This window comes from Gambusia affinis, linkage group LG19, assembly GCF_019740435.1.
Source record: "Gambusia affinis linkage group LG19, SWU_Gaff_1.0, whole genome shotgun sequence".
In the NCBI taxonomy this organism is placed as follows: Eukaryota; Metazoa; Chordata; class Actinopteri; order Cyprinodontiformes; family Poeciliidae; genus Gambusia; species Gambusia affinis.
In genome coordinates this window covers 512,825-533,733 of record NC_057886.1, presented here as the reverse complement: position 1 = coordinate 533,733, position 20,909 = coordinate 512,825, and the positions used below count along the sequence as shown (strand labels likewise).

At 37.1% G+C, this 20,909-nt stretch overlaps 1 protein-coding gene across 2 annotated transcripts; it reads left to right on the top strand.

Annotated features, from left to right (window-relative positions):
• The first annotated feature begins 6,916 nt into the window (after positions 1-6,916).
• gps1 (G protein pathway suppressor 1) lies at positions 6,917-19,238 on the top strand. Of its 2 annotated transcripts, XM_044099002.1 has the most exons (15): positions 6,931-7,112; positions 8,372-8,464; positions 9,350-9,531; positions 11,495-11,656; positions 12,459-12,594; positions 13,016-13,093; positions 13,358-13,418; positions 14,096-14,181; positions 15,197-15,291; positions 15,371-15,476; positions 16,643-16,723; positions 16,795-16,863; positions 18,287-18,424; positions 18,500-18,634; positions 18,912-19,238. In XM_044099002.1, exons 1-15 carry the CDS (start codon positions 7,080-7,082, stop codon positions 18,984-18,986), a joined length of 1,530 nt encoding a protein of 509 aa, XP_043954937.1. In that variant the 5' UTR covers positions 6,931-7,079; the 3' UTR covers positions 18,987-19,238. The 2 variants fall into 2 exon arrangements, with proteins under 2 accessions (XP_043954938.1, XP_043954937.1); XM_044099003.1 differs by lacking the exon at positions 16,795-16,863 and having other exon boundaries at positions 6,917-7,112.
• Positions 19,239-20,909: the final 1,671 nt, after the last annotated feature.

Below are 20,909 nucleotides of genomic sequence, written 5' to 3'. Positions count from 1 at the left end.
AAAGTAACACAACATTTTTAGAAATCTAATAGATATATGTCAGACCACCCTTCTTCTCCCCAAAGAAAAGTTTATGATTGTTCATTAACTTTTATTTTGTATCACAAAGATTGTGATCAACCATGTTTAATTCTGCTATATAGAACCAAGTCAAACACAAGTACACATTCTGCCTGAAAATCAGCAGTTACCTGGCTGCCACGCTGGCTTCTTTCAAACCTCTAATTGTTTTTATGGAGAGATTTTAAAATGACCCCCTGTAGCAGTTTCCTGTATGACATCAGGGGGCCACAGGTCACCTCTACTCCTTTTTTTCTTTGTGTTTCATGTTCCTCTCTTCCTTTCAGCAATTTTTAACAGTTGCTTCTTTCCATATTAGCAGCCCTGAAAGCCAATTAGCGTTACCCCTCTCCCCACCCCAAACTGCTGAACACCTCTAAACCCACTGCTGGTTTCTGTTAGTACTTAGCCTTATTAGCAGGAGGATGCTGATAAAGAGGCTGTACCTTCAGAGGCCATGAGGTGGAACTGCTTACTTTGTATCTGCACATTTTTTTGAAGTTTTTTTTGTTAGTGTTCAAATAGAATTTCTGGGGCTTTAGGTTACAGAATCAGTAGTTTATGGTTACAGCATTTTAGCCTGTTTAAAATTAACTACTTTATTTTAGTTTCCTCAAATAAGGATGTTTTCTCTTGCCATTACATCATAAATCCAACAACTCAAGCTCAAAATTCAAACTTGTTTCACTATGCACTACTTTAAATTCACTATCATGTTGTTTTACATCAATTTTAAGATTAAAAGTGTCAATTTACAAGTTTGTGATTTTTTTGAAGAGTTTTGCTCATCTAGATATCAAGGTGGTAAAGAGCCACCAAAGATTTTCCTGAGTGAAACCTATACTGATACTTCAATGTGTAATTCCACCTATTTAGGTGGAAGATTATGAAAGATTCTCTCTCCCTAGCCACTTGGGCCAGCTCCTCTACAGGAATCCCAAGGAGTTCCCAGGTCAGCTGAGAAACATTGTCCCTCCAGCATCTTCCTCTGGGTCTCCTCATGGTGGTCAGGAGGGTTCCCAGCCATCGTGCCCAAGCCACCTCAACTGGCTCCTCATGAAGAAGCATTGGCTCAACTCCTAAACCTTCCTGGATTAACAAGCTCATACATGTGAGACATTATCAGTAAAACATGCATGTGCAGAATAATTACATAATTAATTTTGCCTTTGTTGCCTTTAATGGCATTAATACAGTCAGAAGAGGATGATGTTGTAGCAGACGTTTTGTATGTTACATCACTGTTAATTAAAATGAAATTGTTGTGTTTTCAATGAAAATAATAGTTGTGGTTGTCAATAAAATCAAGTTATTGTCTCTGTTTCTCTCCTTCAGTCCTCTAACATTCAGGGTTGACAGATGAGTCCGTGATTATGGCTTACAGGACAGAAGTTCACAGCTTTGTTGAAAATAAAAGGGACAAAAGTTGAAATGGTATTAAAACATATTTATGGCTGCATAATCCAGACAAAAACTCCTAAAGTTTTTTTCAGAAATCTGGTTTCCTGATATTCAAATGGACATGTCTTTGTCATTTCTCATTTTGTCTTTTGCTTTCTATATTTAACGTCACTAAAATCTATAGATCCTATAGATTCTATTTAGAATCTATAAATAACTCCAAACAGCCCACAGTAAACTTGCTTATTGCTTTGATGCGGTTAGTCACATGCATGTAAGCCAAAATGTTTGGATATGGTCTCATCTGAGCACATGATTTATTTGTCTCCAATGAAACATATTTACATTTGTGAAAAGGCTTAATTTTCCATAGACCTTAGATGACTTTTTGCAAATAAAACATCTTATGACTTATCTTCTCCAAAAGTTAGATCAAAGGCTAAATTTCAAGTGAACAACTGTCCTATCAATACATTCTCTGATAGGTGCACTTTTTACTTAAAAGTTGACCTTAGAGGTTATTTAGTGAAAACTGTATTTTTAAACGATTTTATTTGTTAAAAATGTTAAAATAATTTTTCTTCAGCTCCACATTTGTGTCAAATACAACTGCTTAAAAAGTTCAGAGTTTTAATGCTCATTGAAGTTGAAGATTTGAAATCTTGCCCGATGTTATGATGCTCATTTAAATGCCATTTTTAACTTTTGAGTTAAAGATTCTTAATTTTCATTCTTAACTTTGTAGGTTGAAGGATTTGTTGGACTTTTGGGGTTTGAAGTGAGAAGAAAGATTATGATGGTTTTTACAACTTTCAGCTGAATGAGAAGCAAATGATCCAAGATTAAATCTTTGTTCATGCTTTCAAGGAAATCAAACCTTCTCACTCACCTTCTCATTAAACTCTTTAAAACATTTACTGTGTTTTCATAACCAGGAATTACTTAAAATTGATTTTATCATTGATTTTAAAAATAGCAGACTTCTTTCACCAGTGTGCTTGATTGTTTCTCACCTTGGTGCTTCATTGTTCATAAGAAATATTTTATTGCATTATTTTCAAATAATGCAATAAAATATTTCTTACTATGTCATCAAGTAGTAAATATTTCTTACTATGTCATCAATAGGTGAGAATAACAGTAAAATCTTCAGAAGGATTTTTGCTGACAGAGAAAACCACAGAAGGTGGAGCAATAAGTTGAGTGGGTGTCATCCATTCTTACTGGTACAGTATGGTTTGCACCATCGTATATAACTGGCTGCCGTGGCAAAGACACATCAGAGCTGCTTGATCCTGACTTGGCTCTTGGTTGGTTGGAGCCACAGGAAGTCATCACACACAGACAATGTGTTACTGATTACTGGATACAGCCTGAGTAGTCTCAGTTTTCTCTCCGTTTTGTTCTTACTATTGTCTTACTCTTGTAATTTGCTCTAAGAGAACAGACTTCTACAGAGGAGTTTAGACAAATTTACATATTCTTACCAACAGAGCACTAATTACAGCTTTCATAATATCAGAAAAAATGTCTCAGGTTTGGTCTTTTGGGACATAGGGGCTTCAAAGCTTAGACTTTCAAATAATTTTTCCAGACTAAATAAAAACAAGGATGTGCCAGCAGCAACTGTTAAAATAGATGTTTAAGGGAAATCAACTATCTGGAAGATAATGCCTTTAGGAAACCAAAATCACCAGGCCACTCTGTCCTGTGAGTCTCTTTTTTTACTTTCTTTTGGTCTGTTCTTGTTTTTCAGGTACAGAAAATACCATATCCATTCTGAATCCCACCTACAAATCCACTGTGAAGATATCCGACTGTAACTTCTTCAAGGAAGTCCAAAACCATTACAGTTGTATGAAATCACAGTAGGTTTTGTAAATTACTTGTCTTAGAAGAAAAAAAGCTTAAAATCACAATAATGCATAATAGATCAGAAAAGTCCCATAGTCTTCATTGAGTCTGTCCCCAGAATTCATTCTGCCTAAAAAGGGATGTAGAGTTAGAATCTGCTTCTTTAAAACTTAGGTGGGGAGTTTGACCAGTTGAAGGAAACTCTGCTTATTACATCAGACATAACTGCTTCAGCATCACCTGGTGGTTGAAATGAAAAACTGCACTTTCCCAACCACAACTCCCGTTCACACACAGAGACCCTGACAAGTCTGGACAAGTCGTCCAGCCTGCTGTCTTACTGGTAATATTATAGATTTAACTTTGGGAATAATACAAGGATTGCAGGAACAACAGCCTACAAATTTTCACAATTAAAAGTATTTAATAATAGTGAAAATATGCTGTCAATTTGGGGTGGAGCAGGAAAAGAAAGGTGACTGTTAGTGGAACAAGGAGCAAGCAGAAGGAGTGGCTCACAAAAAGAAGGCGGGTTGAACAAAAGGAGAGGCTCATTTGTTTCTGCAAGAAACCAGAAAAAGATATGAAGGACAAATTTCACTACGATTGATGCTGTTGACTTCATGTGTTACAAAAAGAGAGTGCCATTTTAAATGTTAACATACACAAACATTGCTAAACAGTATCCATTTTAGATAGTTGAATAGATAAACTTATCTATCTATGTTACAGTAAAGTATTCACACCACTTATTTTTCCTCACACAATTGTTTATTTTGGGGACATAAACAAACTTTATAATATAGTGATATAATATATTATCCAGGTATGTAGTAAGTTTGTACTTAGGGTTGGAGCACAGCTCCCGTCTGCGACTGCAGAGCGTACACAATGTTGCAGCTTGTTTGCTGATGAAAACAAGGAGGCATGAATCCATTACCCCGGTTTTGTGAACCTTCATTGGCTGCCTGATTTTCGGGCATAATTTAAGGTTTCATCGATTGTTTTTATTTGATTGGCTTTATGTGTTTAATCTCTATGAGCTCTTCTTACTTAAATGAGTTCTTGCACCCCTACAGCCCACCCACACCCCTAGGGTCAAATGATCAGATTTTATTGACAGCCCCTAAAGCTAGGCTAAAAACTAGAGGGGACAGAGCCTTCTCTGTTAAGCTTTCTCAGTCAGTCACTCAGTTAAAGTCCAGACTGAAGACTCATCTATTCACCCTGGCCTTCAACACCAGTTAAAGAGAAAAGGTAAAGTTAACCGTCCTGTTGTCCTCAGGTCAAAATAACCCGCCACTGTGTTAAAACTCACCAAAGATCCACAAAATGTTAGTGGATCTTTGGGGAGTTTCACTAAAAGATCCACTAAATGTTATTTTAGGACAACAGGAGGGTTAAATTTAGCATTGTTTTAGTTTTTATTCATGATATTAGTTTTTGGTATCATTGCTGACCTCTAGTCTGTGGCTTATGGGGACCAGCCTGGTCTTCAGTGTCCTCTGCAGCTTCAGCTAGAGAGGACAATGAGGCTGGCCATCTCCCCTGCTCCTCCAGGATGACATGGGAGATACAGCTGAAAAACTCCTTGATGATGATGTCAGCCTCTGATCTCTGCCAGTACTCTGGTGTCAACATTTTTACCTCAGGAAATATCCATAATCAGATCAGCTATGAAGTTTAACAGCTTCAAATACAAATTCAAAAAAAGTGCTTTAACAGTCAGTATACTTTGATTTGCCCATGAGACAAAATTTGAGTCGTGACTCTACTTTGAAACGTGCCAGCTCTTCGTACTGTCCAGTTCAGCGGCTATGAAGTATTCATGTATATGGTCTGTAACAGTCTTCAAAGCTGTTCATAAGTAGAGACATAAAAAGGAAACATTATTTACAGAAATTTACATTTAAATAAGCTATGAATGACCTTACAATGTAACTTCATCTCATAAACAACACATATGATGTTTCTTTTGTGTCTGAACAGAGTTGTTATATTAAAATTATATATGTATAAGAATTCTAATTGTTTTTCCTGACTAATGTATTTCTTATTAATAATTGTATGGGTTTTTAAGTTTTTTAAGTACTTTATTTTGTTACTTGTTGAGTTTGCGTGAGCAAAGGACCATCCATTTTTCAGGATAGTCCTTTGCTTCCACCTAGTGGCCCAATATAGTAATTACACCCTTGTGTTGAAAGTGCAGAATAGAAGTTACGCCAGTTGACCTGTCGGTCTGTCCACACAGTGTGTGTAATGTACCAGGCAGTCGCAGCTCCCTAGGCTAATTGAGAATCATTTCTCAGCTCACTTTTGTTCTGTGTGGATTCCTGGTTTCCCTTTGGCCACCAAATAATCTCCCTATCCATGCTATCATTATTATGTTTGTGAATAAACTTTTTAAAAGTTACTGATGTGCTGAGAGTGCTTTGCAGGTTGGTCAGAAGTCTACCTAAAACTAAATCAAAGACATAATTAATACAATTTAATTAGTAGCATACCCTTCCATCCATGCTCCACCCGTTCACATATTGCATTGGTGAAGTGGATGCTTTATTAATGGATGGTAACCATGGTGACACTAGTGAAATTTTGTCTGTTTCATGCTTTAAGGTGCCACTTTTTTCACAAATATTTTTATTAGAATGTTTCTGTTATACAGACTCAAGAACATAACCAACAAACAATAAAAAAAACATACCTTCTTCCTGTCCAAAAAAACATTCTGTCAGCAAAAAACAAAATTGAGTTTACATGTCACTGTGTTTAACAAGATGCAGGAAGGGTAACCAGATGTCTTGTCTTCAAGCTTAGCTATGTACGGTAAGTCAGTTTTTCCAGTGGCAGGCAGGTTGCTGTTCATTAGTTTTGATTTATTTTTTGTCTTTCTGTGTCCTCTCAGTTCTGAAGGTGCTACTTTGATGAGAAGCTCTATTGTACAAGGATATATGGTCTTACTATCGACATAAATATTTTATTGAATAGATAGTATATATAGTATGCAGTCTCTAACAGTGGCGCAGTTGGTAGAGCTGTTGCCTTGCAGCAAGAAGGTCCTGGGTTCGATTCCCGGCCCGGGGTCTTTCTGCATGGAGTTTGCATGTTCTCCCTGTGCATGGTGGGTTCTCTCCGGGTTCTCCGGCTTCCTCCCACAGTCCAAAAACATGACTGTCAGTTTAATTGGTTTCTCTAAATTCTCCCTAGGTGTGAGTGTGTGTGTGGATGGTTGTTTGTCTTGTGTGTCTCTGTGTTGCCCTGCGACAGACTGGCAACCCTCCTCTCGCCCGGAACGCAGCTGGAGGTAGGCACCAGCAACCCTCCCGACCCCATTAGGGACGAAGGGTGTATAGAAAATGGATGGATAACCACGGTGGGGTGTTTTGTGGTGCAATAGTCCATGGTTACAGCAACCTATAATGATCAACTTATAGCCATAACTGGCTTTTATAAATAGTCTCTACGAGAGTTAGTAGAAGATGTATTAATGATTCGAAAGAAAACTGAAAAAGGATTATTCGTGGGTCTGTGTGCAACGTTTCAGTGTTGTAGTGAACAGAGAAACCAATAGGAGGCAGTAGTAAAATATGATGGATACCATGAGTCTTAACAAACCAAAGAAGAAGATGTGTAGCAGGAGGAAGTAGTAGAAGAAGACGAAAAGGTTCGTTTGTTGCTGAGGCCTGCACATCTCATCTTTTGCATTCTTTCATTTTTCTTATCTATCCCAACAATAAAATAAGAACACAGACGAACATCGGAAGATGCCTTTGCCTGTGCAAGTGTTTAACTTTCAGGTAGGTCAACGTTAGACATTACGATACTCAAAGTGGTTGTATTTGGTAATGCTCAGATGTACTGCATCATACTTTGTATTGATAACTTCTTTAATTTGTCGTAATAATAACTGATTTTATTTAACAGAACCTTTCAGTAAAGCTTCATGTTGAGTGTTACAAAGTACAATTTTTTGGTGCTTGGGTGACAACACGTTGAGCAGATGACATTAAAAATGGCAGCCGACATAGAAAAAAGGAGTCGTTTGTTAACAATTAGCATGGAAAAGACAACCCGTTTCCAGCTACAAGAACAGAAAGAAAAAAGCTGTTCTCATAAGGCATGTTCGCTGCGAGACTCCGATAATTAGAAGATGGGTTTTAGTATATTAAAAACCGAGTGGTTTCCCGTTTGTTGTAGAGGCTGAGCTTAGCTTCTGTCTGAATACAACGTTTACTACCTTGTTAATTAACTTTAACTAGAAATCTTCAGTTCTTAGACTGTTCACCACAGAACTGAATTCTTCTCAAAATTATGCATAATAGAAAATAAAACAAAATAAAATACAAATAAATAATTTGATTACAAAATAACAAATTCAGAGCAAAGGCTTTTCAAAATCTTATTTTTTGAAGGTAACTTGTATATATTAGATATTAAATACAATAACTTCCAATGAAAAGGTTTCCTACAGTGGAAATGCAACTTTTTAGCAGCGGCTCCTCTGACTTTTTTCTTCCTATGTTGGTTTTTTGGATGCAATATGGACTCTTCGCTTATGTACATCTGCAAGTAGGCAATGATGGGCTATTTTTAAAATAACATTTCATATTGTGTAGTAGGGTGATCAAAATAATACAAATTTGGCCATTTTGTCTTAACCCACAGCAATGTTGCAGAAACATAGGAAGCATCCTCTCTCCCCAACTTCCCAAAGGCTCATCTGGACTATAACAGCTGAGAATCAAAACACTGAAATATTGTAACTCCAGTAACATGGCAGGACATCTAAGGAAAGAGCAGTGTTCTATGAGGCAGATCAACAGTCACACCTGGAGATGCTGGGGAAACCCTGCCATTCATTAGTTTGTTTTTTAAAATGATTTTGTTGAACTACAATTTAAAAGCAATGTCTGATTTTCATTGGCTAATTTTCAGTAACTATTATAGGCTTTCCATTCATTTACAGAGCGGTATCAACAATTTTCTTCTTCTTCTTTTATTTAGAGTTTATCTGTTGCTTGAATTTAAATGCTCTGTATGTGGTTTTGTTTTCCAGGGCTCTGTTGAGCCCATGCAGATAGATGCAGATCCTCAAGATGACCCGCAGAATGCTCCAGATAACAGCTACATCGTAGAAAACCCAACACTGGTATTCATCTATTTTTTCTATACACTCCCTTTTTGGGAAGCGTTCATTACAAAGTAGAAAAAAACTTTAATCATTTCATTGCTCACTGATTACAGAGACAAGGAAGATTGAGATTACGGAGTCTTGTTAGAATTGAAGTTTTAAATACTATGTCCATGTGAAACTTGCACACACCTGCATTGCCAGAAGAATTCGATTAGATTGAATTCTGATGTTCCTATCCCTTCCTTGTCCACAGATAGATCAAATCAAACATCTTTGCTTGCAGACTTCTACAAGTATTTGTGATATAACTTTTTGCTTTCAAGTGGGGTTGGGCAATATGGAAGAAACACCCTATCACAATAAAAAAAATTCAAATCAGTTGGTACCAATGTATATCAAAAAAATTCCTTTCTTCTCGCTCTCTGTGTCGGGTTTACACAACCCGCATACTCGTTGCCATAGCAACTGATAAGAACACAACTTTATGTATCAGGATTCAGCACCAAAGATACTCAAACATTACTCTCCCCTTGGAGCAGAATATTCAGTTTGTTACAGTTTTATGTGTTTAGGCTTGATGTGTATTTTGTGATTATTATTAAGTGTTCGCTGTGGTAGATTAGCTGCCGCTGCTATTAGCCAAGATAACACAGCGGTGGGTGATGACCTAATTTAGACACCTGCTCTATTGATGATCTTGTCAGTTTGTGTGTAGGTCGGCTTTTTATTTTTAAGCTGAATTAGAACCCACCTTATTCCACAGCACATATGTGGTCAAGTTTTATCAATGTTTTATTGCGTATGTAAACAAAACCTTCCTCCTTTTCTAATAAAAAAAAAAAAAGACAACTTTTGATTGGATTTGTTTGGATAAGTTTGCTTGGTTGTGGATTTCTGTAGGACCTGGAACAATATGCTACTAGCTACAGTGGATTAATGCGGATTGAGAGGCTTCAGTTCATTGCTGAGCATTGTCCTCAGCTTCGAGTGGAGGCACTGAAGATGGCCCTCACGTTCGTCCAGAGAACTTTCAATGTAGACACATACGAAGAGATCCACCGCAAGCTAACAGAAGCCACAAGGTACAAACGCTAAAATTACATTTGCATTTCAATATTTTTTCTTTTCTTGTTGGATATGAACTGAAACCAAAACTTAGATTACTGCCAGTTTGTTAAATCCATACTAGGTCAGATTCAAAGTTAGTTTAAATATCAAATGTTTCTGCATGGCTTGTTACTACCTGTGTCAGGTTGAGGAAGAGACTTAAGACAAAAGAGAAATCCAATAAAAATCTTGATGCCACTCCATTTTTGTTTACATTTTGTGAAGAAGGAAGTTGTACTTATGTCATCTTCTGAGGTTTTCATGTCATTTTCTTCAGCGGTTGTTGGTGCAGCATCACAAGTTAGTGTGGGAACAGGTTTTTCATGGGGTTTGTCTCAGTTCATAAAGTGCAGTGTTACAGTGAACCACCTGAAAATGTAACAAATGCTGTGATTTTGGTCCCTAATTGAACTGAATGTACCAGACTCGAGGTATAATCTACAAGCTACATAGCTACAATCAGATGCTATTCTTGTGAGTGTATATTTATCTCAGGAATTTACAGTTATCATACAGAATACTTGTTTTGGTTGCTTGGGCTTTAAGGAACAGCTTTGAGTGCAAGTAGAAAAGACATTTGATATGGTGCAATTTGAAACATTGTGGCTCTGTTAAAAAACAGTCTGTCAATATGCTGCTGGACTACAGGTCCTCCATGACCTAACACACCAGCCAACTGAGGAACACATACATAAACTTTACATCAACACGCTGTGCAGTGCTTGGTTCAATGTCTGTGCTGATAAACACACACACAGCATACAAAGTTCTTTGTTCACAAAGATAAGTCATTGTCATTGCACGGCACGCATTCACATCCTTCAGACTTATCCTGGAAGTTTGACCATTCCTTTTCACTCGCTACACTTCAGAGTACAGTGCCCTGTGGTGTTCCTGTGCTGCTGACCACCTGGTCAGACTCACAGTTCTTCAGTCTGGCAAACTGTGGTCTGTTTGTGAGGCAGTCATAGATCCAGGTGATTGTTGAAGCCTCCGTCCATATCTTCTGGAGTTTCTGACATATCAGATGTATCCACTGCATTTAACACAATTTGGCCTAACAACATGATTCTCACAGTAAAGCATCCTTAGCTTGGGGCAGAATGAGGGTCCAGAACTTCGGACAGTGGAGGCAGTGCTAGTTTGTTGGTAGACTTGGAGACAGCGTCTCTTTTGGGGAATCTAAATTTCAAAGATTCTTTCTGGAGAATTTAAAATAAGTCAAGGTCAAAGCTTATATCTTTGCAGGAATACAGTTACCAGATACCCTGACAGTAGACTGAATATTTACTTTGGATCTACAGTTAATTTGAAGATGCAATGCATCTGTTCTCTTTGCCAGGAAAGATACGTTTTGACATTCTTGTCTCCCCTCTTTGTCTCTACTTTGTCACCACTTTATGTCCCTTGCAGGTTGTGAGGTGGAAACAAGAACAACTTCCTTTAAGTTGTTGTTAGGAACATGATGTCACGTAATCACAGTGAAACACCTCTTCCTCCTAGAAACTGAAAAGAGGATTTAATGCAGTGCAACTCTGAGGATTTCTCTTAGTCTCTGTTTGTTGTGTTTAGTTCAGCCCTGCATGGCTGGAGACCCAACAGTACCTAATGGCAGATGGTGCACTGTAGCCAGTTTGAATGGACGTGAAGGGTCATACCTAATGAGCATAGTAAAGGAGTGAAAAATAACGTCTCTCATAGAGGAACTTCCAGCTTCGACTTGGCAAAGTGAAGGGAACTTCTCGAGGTAGCTGACAATAACAGATCTTGAACAGATTATATTCTCATATACACGAGGCAGTAACCAAATGATGACCAAATGATAAATGCATTGATCCCAAGGTACAGTAAAAGCAAGAAGAAAGAGTCTGACAAGCTCAAACATTACTAAGAACTCAGTAAATAAAGATAAGAGTTCTTCTCTTCTTGTGATTTTAGGGATGTTCAGGGCGTGCCTGACACTGTTCCTGATGGAGGAGTTCTGCCTCCACTGGACTCAGCCTGGGCAGAATCCACCAGGAAAAAGGCTCTGCTCAAACTAGAGAAGCTGGATACAGATCTGAAGAACTATAAAGGCAACTCAATCAAAGAGAGCATCAGGTGATTATTGCTATTACAACCAACCTGATTTCATTAACATGAGCACTGTTATAAGAAAACCCTCATGATGAAGTAAACATCTGTCTTGTATCTGAAAGTTACAAGACATCTTCAGCTTTCTCTGACTGAAACATATCATAAATGTAGGTACTAAGTCAATGGTTTCCAGTGCTATGAAGCTTGTTGAAGCTTCGAGTTATTTTTTATAATTATGAAAAATAACTTGAGAATTTGATCAGCAAGTACCGTACTCAAACTATTTGGGGAGAGGAGGGTGGCATTCATGTTAACAAGTTTTACAGCAAACTTACCTTTTGTTGGCTGCTTAACAGAGACCACAGTCAGTGAATATAGAAGTAACTCCAACAGTCCAGCATTACATCAGACAAATGAATTAGAATGGCCCTCATAGAAAGACACTGATCTGGAAAGCCCTTCACTGTTTTCATACTTTATGTTCCAGTCTTATTACAAATTGTATTATCATAATATGACAATGTGGAGAAAAGTTTAAGATTCTTGCAAATTTATTAAAAGTACAAAAAATTAAGAAATTATTTTTATGTTAATATTTACAGCCTTTGTCCAGCGTATAATAAACTCCATGTCCACACTGTCCAGCGTCTCTCTGTTCAGTTGAGATCTCTGAAGAAAAGTCTGGAGTGTGGCTTTTTTTTTTTTTAGATTTACATGTATATTCAAAATTAAAGCTCAGTTTATCTGTCAGTTACTTTAGTCACATGTTTTTCATTACTAATCCTTTATGATTAGTTCTCACATTTGTTTCCTTTTCCCACTTCAGAAGAGGCCATGATGATTTGGGGGACCACTACCTGGACTGTGGTGACCTCAGCAATGCCCTGAAATGTTACTCCCGTGCCAGAGATTACTGCACCAGCGCTAAACATGTTATTAACATGTGTCTGAATGTCATAAAGGTATAGCAGAATGCTGCTGCAAAAACATTGTAGACAATGTCAAAATAATACAATTTCAAGTTTTGAAATACCAAGAACATAGAGCATAGAACATAGAACATTCATTGCCTTTTGTTTCCTCATTTGACCTGTTTGTGGAATGTGGAAGTTGTGTGCAAGGGTAAGAATGAAACAGGAAACAGTGCTTGTTGTTTACACAAAGTTAGATATTTTTTCTATGAATAAGCAATTTTTTTTTATTTAGAAACGTTTGTCTGTCTCCCATCTCGGTTGGAAGCTGCCATTTTGTTGGTTGCTTTCAGTTTTTATCTTAAAGTCATAAAGGTTTTAGAAACAATCTTCTTTATGTGGACATAATTTTAGCATCACCAGCTAATAACACATTATCACAAAGCAAAGTCTTCTCTTTTGTTTTTGCTAGGTGAGTGTTTACCTCCAAAACTGGTCGCATGTGCTGAGCTATGTGAACAAGGCAGAATCCACACCAGAAATTGCAGAGGTACACTCAGCTCAGAGCAATTACATGTTTCTCTTTTCATTTGTGTTCACTGTGCTTCTGTGTTTCTGTTCCTGGGATGTTATTTTTTTTTTTTACTATGCTAAAACTTTGTGCGCTAAATGTATTACCCTGTATCTGTTTCTTTGACAAAAGATACATTTTGTAAAAGAAAAAAAAAAAAAATTCTGCAATTGATCAATTTCCTTTGAAAGCTTCTGGCATTGTAACATAACCTTATTTATTGATTTGTTTTCTTTTTTGTAGCAAAGAGGGGAGCGAGACAGCCAGAATCAGACAGTCCTAACCAAACTAAAGTGTTCAGCAGGTATTGCACTATTTGATTATTATCCATTTAAACCTTAGAATTTATTGTTGCCAATCATGTACATATATTGCATATGTACATGTTTGTACATAGTAAATATTGTATTTAGCTGCAGAAATCCAATGTTTATCTTCTAAATTGTATAAAATGTCTCTAGTGGGCTTTTACAGTAGTAAAAATGTTTAGATTTTAGTAAGAGAAAGTTTCATTTCTCTATAGAAATTTGAATTAAAATCATTTACTACAGAACACTTAACATGAGTAGTATAAATGTGAAGGGTTAGGTAACTTTGCAAATGCATTTTCCTTCAAAGGTTTCTACTAATTTCTGAGCTGTATACCCAGAATAAATAGAATAAATAGAATAAGCTTTTTTGTCACTTTTATACTCAGTCAGGTTTTTAATATCCATTGACAAATGGACATCCAGCAGATATGAGTCATTGTGACCCCTGATTCCTAAGTAACTTCAGTAGATCTCCTGCTGTGAGGAATTCTATACTAACATCACACAATAACGTTTCCTCAGGAGATCACAGATACATACTTACTGATACTGGAGTTTATTATAGGTGGCTGGCGTGGTCAGAGTCAATTTTGTTACATTTGCCTATTGAAAGCGGACTTCCAGATCTTCTGACTTTTGTCATTGCATAATTTTTTATTTTTATTTTAAGGACTTGCTGAATTGGCTTCCAGAAAATACAAACCAGCTGCAAAGTGCTTTCTGCAGGCTTCGTTTGACCACTGCGACTGTCCAGAGGTGAGGTGCCTTTTTCAGTTGTGGAAGTGCTGTGCTGAAAACCGACATATTTTACAAGGTTCATTGCTTAGAAACAAACAGAAATGTGGTTTAATTCCAAATGATGAAGTATGACTGACTGTAAAATTCAACACAAAACATATGTTTCTCTTTCAACCAAATAGGTTTGAGAAGCACAATTATAGAATACAATGTCAATTGAAACCATTTGCTTGTATCATTTGACCAAACCTCGGTAAATAATATGGATGAGAGTTCAATGTTTGGACTGCCACCCTGAGGACCAATTCTAACACTAAGGGTTGACTGGTGTTATTTTGAGAGCTGCTCTACATTCCATTCTCAGCTGTTCTGACATGAATATAAAATGGTAAATGAACGTAACTCTGGGTACCGTCTCCACACAGACAGGCAGACAGGCAGGAACAGTCACTTCCTTTGTTTTGAAGAGCCTTTCAAAACATCCAAGTTAAATTAAAGGTATATTTAATGTGAGGTTTCCAGCTAACTTTATCATCTATATAAATAAATAAAAATGAAGTTTCATGTATTTCATAACTCAAAAATGGAATGCTTGAGTTATGATCTTGCATATTGCTACAAAGTGTCCATTAGTAGTTACACTAATGGTTAAGCAATTAACAAGACAGTTTTTAGTTCAGTTTATATTCTGCTGATTCACAACAGATGTTGTCTTAAGGCAGTTAAAAAACATCCACTTTCTAAGCAGAAATCTATAGTCAATAAACTCCAAGTTCTAAAGTCAATTCAGTTTGTCAGCGTCTCCCACCAGATAAAGCCCTACAGTTGCTTTGATTGATTGATTTTCTTCCCGCTTGAAGACAATTTTTAAAGCGTGGGAGAATAAAAATTGTCCGAGTGTAAATGATACACTAGTTGTAGAATGTGTTCAGCAGTTTTCAAAAAGGATTAAGTAAGATGAAGACTAAACTAGACATGTTGATTACTTAGTTTAAGCTGATTAAAAACATCTGTTGTCTGGATTGTATTTCAGCTCTTGTCTCCCAGTAATGTAGCTGTATATGGGGGATTGTGCGCTTTGGCCAGTTTTGATAGACAGGAGCTGCAACGTAACGTGATCTCTAGCAGGTAGGGTGTTGATGATGGATGTTATCTAAATGTATGTACATATAAATTTGAGGAAAATAAGTGTTATTTTTGTCACCAGCTCCTTCAAGCTATTTCTTGAATTAGAACCTCAGATTCGTGATATCATCTTCAAGTTCTATGAGTCCAAGTACGCATCCTGTCTCAAACTACTGGATGAAATAAAGGTAAGAGCACACAACAGTGTTTTATACTATAACTGAACTGTTGAGAGTTTTGCAAAACTTGCTTCTAACTAGAGATGCACGATTGAGTTTTTAGTTTTCTTTCAGTTTAAACTGTAGTTTCCAGGAAAATCTGAATATCCCACAAGACCAAATCATTTTTATCCAGAAATACACTATCTGTTCAACGACTGTAGGTTAACTGCCTTGTCAAGGGTGACATTGACAGCTGATATTCCAAACTGTCTCTTTACCCAGTTCTGTCTTCATACATGTAACCGTGATGTTAAGAGAAAAGACAAAATGTTAGACAAAGTTACACAATTCGGGATGATTGTGAAACAAACCTCAGTCCAAGACTTCTGAAACTCTCTGAACCTCTTGACTGAGAGGAGTCAGACCCAAGCATGGTGCGGTTTTTGAACAAGTTAATATTTAAATTAATTGCCCTAAGTATCATGCTGCATATTGTCTGAATATGGTTGTCTTTGCTTTGGAACAAATTGTGACCACAATTGGTCAGTTGCTACAAACCTACTGGATTAATTGACAATTGACCATGTAGAAACACACATTTGCTGCACCAAACGGCCCTCATCTGGACGACCTTTGGGCTCAGGATGTCTGAGGGGGATCAGCGGTTTGGCTGCACTAATCTGTCCCACTCAAAGTTTCTGTACAAGCTCGTATGAAACATCAATTTTTTTCTCGCCAATGTAATGTAGCGTTCATCAGATTCTTGGGCTTTAATGTCAATTTCTCTGGGATTCCTCGTAAATAACTTCATGGACCTGATGAATGACTTTAAAATCTTTTGCCTCTTTTCTTTGCTTTAATGTTGGTTGATGAGGCAAAAATGTCTCACCAAATGACTCGTGTAACACATTGAGCTTCACTACCTTTACCATAATGATCCTCCTTTGTTGGAGGTTTGCTCTACCTCAGTTACTCAGTACTTCCACATGGGTTGGAGCCATCTTGTCTCGGCATCATGTCCATTGCAGCCCTCAATGTATTGATTGCTCCCACTGCATCACAGTCTGAAGGATTTACTCATGTTGCTGGCCTCTATCTTAACAGTAGTCAATGTGTGAGTTTGCAAGTGTCTATAAATCCATTACAAATGTTTATTCAAATTACTACAGCAACAATGTTGGCATTTCTTTCAGGATAACCTGCTGTTGGACATGTACTTGGCTCCTCACATCAAAACCTTGTACAGTCAGATCAGAAACAGAGCCCTAATCCAGGTGAGACATACATCATGTGCATTGTCATAGTTGAGTTTTTTAGTGTAAATGTCTTATTTGTTGTGTTTAAGTCATTGACATCTATCAGTCGGTCTTGTGGAGAGCCAATATCCTCAACCAGAGAAAAAAGTGGGGGAATGGTAAGCCTTCCAAAAGTGTCACACCACTGCTCAGTTCACCAAAAACAATTTTGAAGAATCCTAAGAATTTGTGTTGTCAGTGCACGGAATATTTTCACCAAGCTGAACTTTCTTGGTAATGTTTGTTACATTTAGTGTAAAAAACAAAACAAAACAAAAAACAACTTTGTCACATGGTGTTGGCCGAACCGCTCAATGTGACAAAGACCAAGAACTGGTGGATCTGAGGAGGAGGACCAGGATTCCAGTGACCTCTGTTATCATCCAGGGTGTCGGTGTGGACACTGTGGAGGATCATAAATATCTGGGACTCCACATTGCTTTCTGTGTTCGGACCCAGTCCAGCTTATTGTCAGAGGGGACTTTAGCCCTTCCTGTCAGAGGCAGCTGAGATCCTTCGCCACAGACTCATCATAGTGAAGTGGTGGTCAGTGCCATCCTGTATACTGTGGTGTGCTGGGGCAGCAGGCTGATGGTGGAGGACACCAAACTGGTCCACAAGTCCAGCGATGTTGTTGGAATGGAGCTGGACACTCTGACAGCGGAGTCTGAGAGACGGATCCTCTTAAGGTTCAGGTCATCCTGGATAACGAGTCTCATCCACTTCATGTTGTGCTGTCTGGATACAGGAGCCGCTTCAGCCAGAGACTCATTATACCCAAGTAAAGTTATTTGTATTATTAATATTTAACACCTTAGATGGAGTAACTTGTCAACTAATAAGAAATTTCCCCTTGATAAATAAAGTATATTCTGTTCTATTCTGTCCTAAAAGTAACAGCCCCAGATCATCACACTGAGGTTACGAGGTTTCTTTGCTGAAATGCTGTTTTACCAACTCCAGGACTTGGACAAGTTGATGTAGATATGAATTCAGCTGACTGACGTTCTTCAGTCCTTAACCTCAAACACACTTATCTATATATTATGGTTATGGCTGAATCTGGACATCCGCTTGCATTGCTTTGGTATGACCTGAACTATATCTTTATGCCGAAAAACCTTCCAGAAAGGCAAAATGAAAATAATCCTTTAAAGAAGAGTTTCTCTTCTGACAAAACTCTGAGAAACTCTTCTTTTTCAGTAGGGACTGTACTACAAAGGCTCATTGCCAACCAGTTAGATTTATTGGTCAGTTTTATCTCTTAAGGTCAGATTGTCCTGGGTAGTATTTTCTCCTCAAGTTTTGTTTAAAAACTCCATACAAAACTGGAGTTTTCAAACAAAACTTATCTGATATTAAAAGTTGTTCTAAAACATTTAAGTCTGAAAAACCTGAAGTGTTTTAAAATTTATTTCAAGACAAGAAATAAATTCTTGTTTTGAATTTAAATGTCAGAAAAAAACAAGAAATTTATTGGAATTCAACTGTTTTTCACTGCATTTTATATGCAGATGTAAATATATATCTTTTTGTGTTCAGTATTTCAGTCCCTATGTATCGGCTGACATGACAAAGATGGCGCAGGCTTTCAACACCACAGTCGCAGCTTTGGAAGATGAACTTACTCAGTTGATACTGGAGGGCCTTGTTAACGCACGTATCGACTCCCATAGCAAGGTGAACATTTGCAGATACAAAACTTATGATTTTGTGATTTTTGGATCAATTCTGAAAATCTGCTGGTGTTGACAGATTCTATATGCGAGGGACGTGGATCAGAGGAGCACCACGTTTGAAAAATCTCTCCACATGGGAAAAGAGTTCCAGAGACGGGCAAAAGCGATGATCCTCCGTGCTGCTGTGCTTCGTAACCAGATCCATGTCAAGGTAAAAACATAAACTACAAATCAGATTTTTGCACCTACCTGTAAACCACAAGCTCTACTTAAATTACTTTGGAAAAAACGAAGCACTGTAAATACAGTCAGGGTACACACTAAAAAATGTAATAAACATTTAGTTTATTCATACAAAGTTTTTTAGTCTGTTCCAAAATGGATGATTTTTTTCTCTCATGACTAAAGTTTTGAAGTAAATTATTGCAAATATATAAAGCACTGACACCAAAAGCCAGACTGTGGTTTAAGTATTTTCCCCTTTTCAGTCTCCACCCAGAGAAGGGAACCAGGGTGAGCTGACACCAGCCAACAGCCAGACCAGGATGAGCACCAACATGTGAATAATCTCTGGTTATGTACAACCATCCCAGCTCTTCCTAACAAAACACACAAGTAGAATTCATTTACAAGTTATGTTCTCCTAATATGGAAGCTAAAAAATGATGTGGCATGGAAACTTATTGTGATCACTGTTGAAATTAAACCTGAAGACATCAGCTGTATATTATTACTGAATGAAATTCCTCTGGAAACGCTTGATGTTAAACCACATCATCAGAAACAATGTTTTAAAATAAACCCTGTTCAAAGAATCTGTGCCCTGTATTGTTTGAGCTGTTTGTGCTGTAAAGTCATACGTTATAGATGATGAAATATATCTATATCTAATTAAAGCTATATATATATATATATATATATATATATATAGACATACTTAGATATATCTCTATCTAGATCAATATAGAAGGGAACCAGAAATAGCAGGATGGATGTGCTGCATCTATATAGATGAATAGATATAGAAATGAGTTATTTTGGATAACTATTAGAAATAAAGATTTACATTATTTTAAGCCCCAAAGTTAATTTTTTTTTTAACCATGTCTTGTCTGGAAGTGTAGGCGTCGGGAGATTTGTACGATTCGATACCAATTTCTTGTGAAAGAAAAACTGCTGGTCTTCTCATTGGCAGTCAAAAGATTTCCCTGTTTGTCTCCCAGAATGACATGGGATTTCCTCCCTTGCATGAATACAAACAATAAGCCATGAACTCTGCTCTTAAACAATTTTCTTTTAACCCAAGAAACCCAATTTTGAGGGGTCGGCAAAGTTACAGTGAAATGTTGCGTAAAATGTGGTTTAAAATTTTTTGTGTTGAAGCTGCAAGATCAACATTGAAATTTGACTAGTTTAGTTTGCATTACTAAACATTCAGAGACCCATGAAAGTCAAACTGTGTGCCACTGAACCAAGCTCATACCTAGACATGATCTCTGGTAGAACTTAAAAATTTTAAAAGTTTTAATGAGTAACTCTACTTGATACAATTCCTCATAAATATTGATTTATTGTAGTGCTCTCAATACAAGTTATGCGTTATTTAAATTAGAACTTGCTAAGTTCCTTTATGTTTACTTTTTGGTTTTGCCATGACCTGGATGGCTGAGAACCAACAAAGATGTAGACTATTCTTTGAACACCAATGCGTGGGCGCATGTGTCAAGCCCATGGAGCAACTTACTAATACAGCAACTTGATGACCATTAAATGATTCAGTTGGCTTTGATCAATTGGAATCTAGCTGGCTGATATATCATAAAATATTTTTGAAAAGGCTTTCTGACATTGTTCAAAGGCTTCTCATGAGTCTGTAAATAAAAAGTGTTCCAGAATTTATTTTATTTACAAAGTTTTTAAATCAAAGGTGTTCCACAAGGTTCTATCCTACATCCTCCTCCCTGTTTTTGCAATCTATATTAACAGTTTAGATAAAAATTTCTCATATACTCATTTTCATTTTTATGCTGATGATATTCGTATTGTGCTGCCAATACCTTTAGTCCGATTTAGATCACCAAAATCGGACTGAATAACATCAAAAGCTGCTTGTACCTTCTCAAAGCAGCTTGTTAGAAAACGTTAAATTAGTTAGAGTGAGGTTGTCTCAATATAAATATTCAAACTTTCTCAACTTTAGAAGTAATGGGTTTCATAAATCTAGATTTGTGCCTACAGTTTAAAAACTCATTCATTCAATAGGCTGTGTTCCCAAAATTCAACAGCTTGTGAAGAAGCTGAAGTTTTTTTTTTATATTGCAGACTAATCTTTTGAGGCTCAGCTCACAGATCAGTGATTAAAAAAAAACTATATGTTTCTTTTACTCACCACTGTCTTCTGTATACCTGTTTATGACCACTTTGCCACTGGCATAATTTTATTTACAAGAGCTTCATTAATTCCATCTACTTTAGTGATGGGTAAA

What these genes read in the sequence shown, in the direction of transcription:
- gps1 (XM_044099002.1), top strand. Translation starts at nt 7,080, where the DNA reads ATGCCTTTGCCTGTGCAAGTGTTTAACTTTCAG. An exon ending in AAGCTAACAGAAGCCACAAG is followed by an intron (nt 9,532 to 11,494) that starts GTACAAACGCTA and finishes TTGTGATTTTAG; the next exon opens with GGATGTTCAGGGCGTGCCTG. An exon ending in GTAACCAGATCCATGTCAAG is followed by an intron (nt 18,635 to 18,911) that starts GTAAAAACATAA and finishes TCCCCTTTTCAG; the next exon opens with TCTCCACCCAGAGAAGGGAA.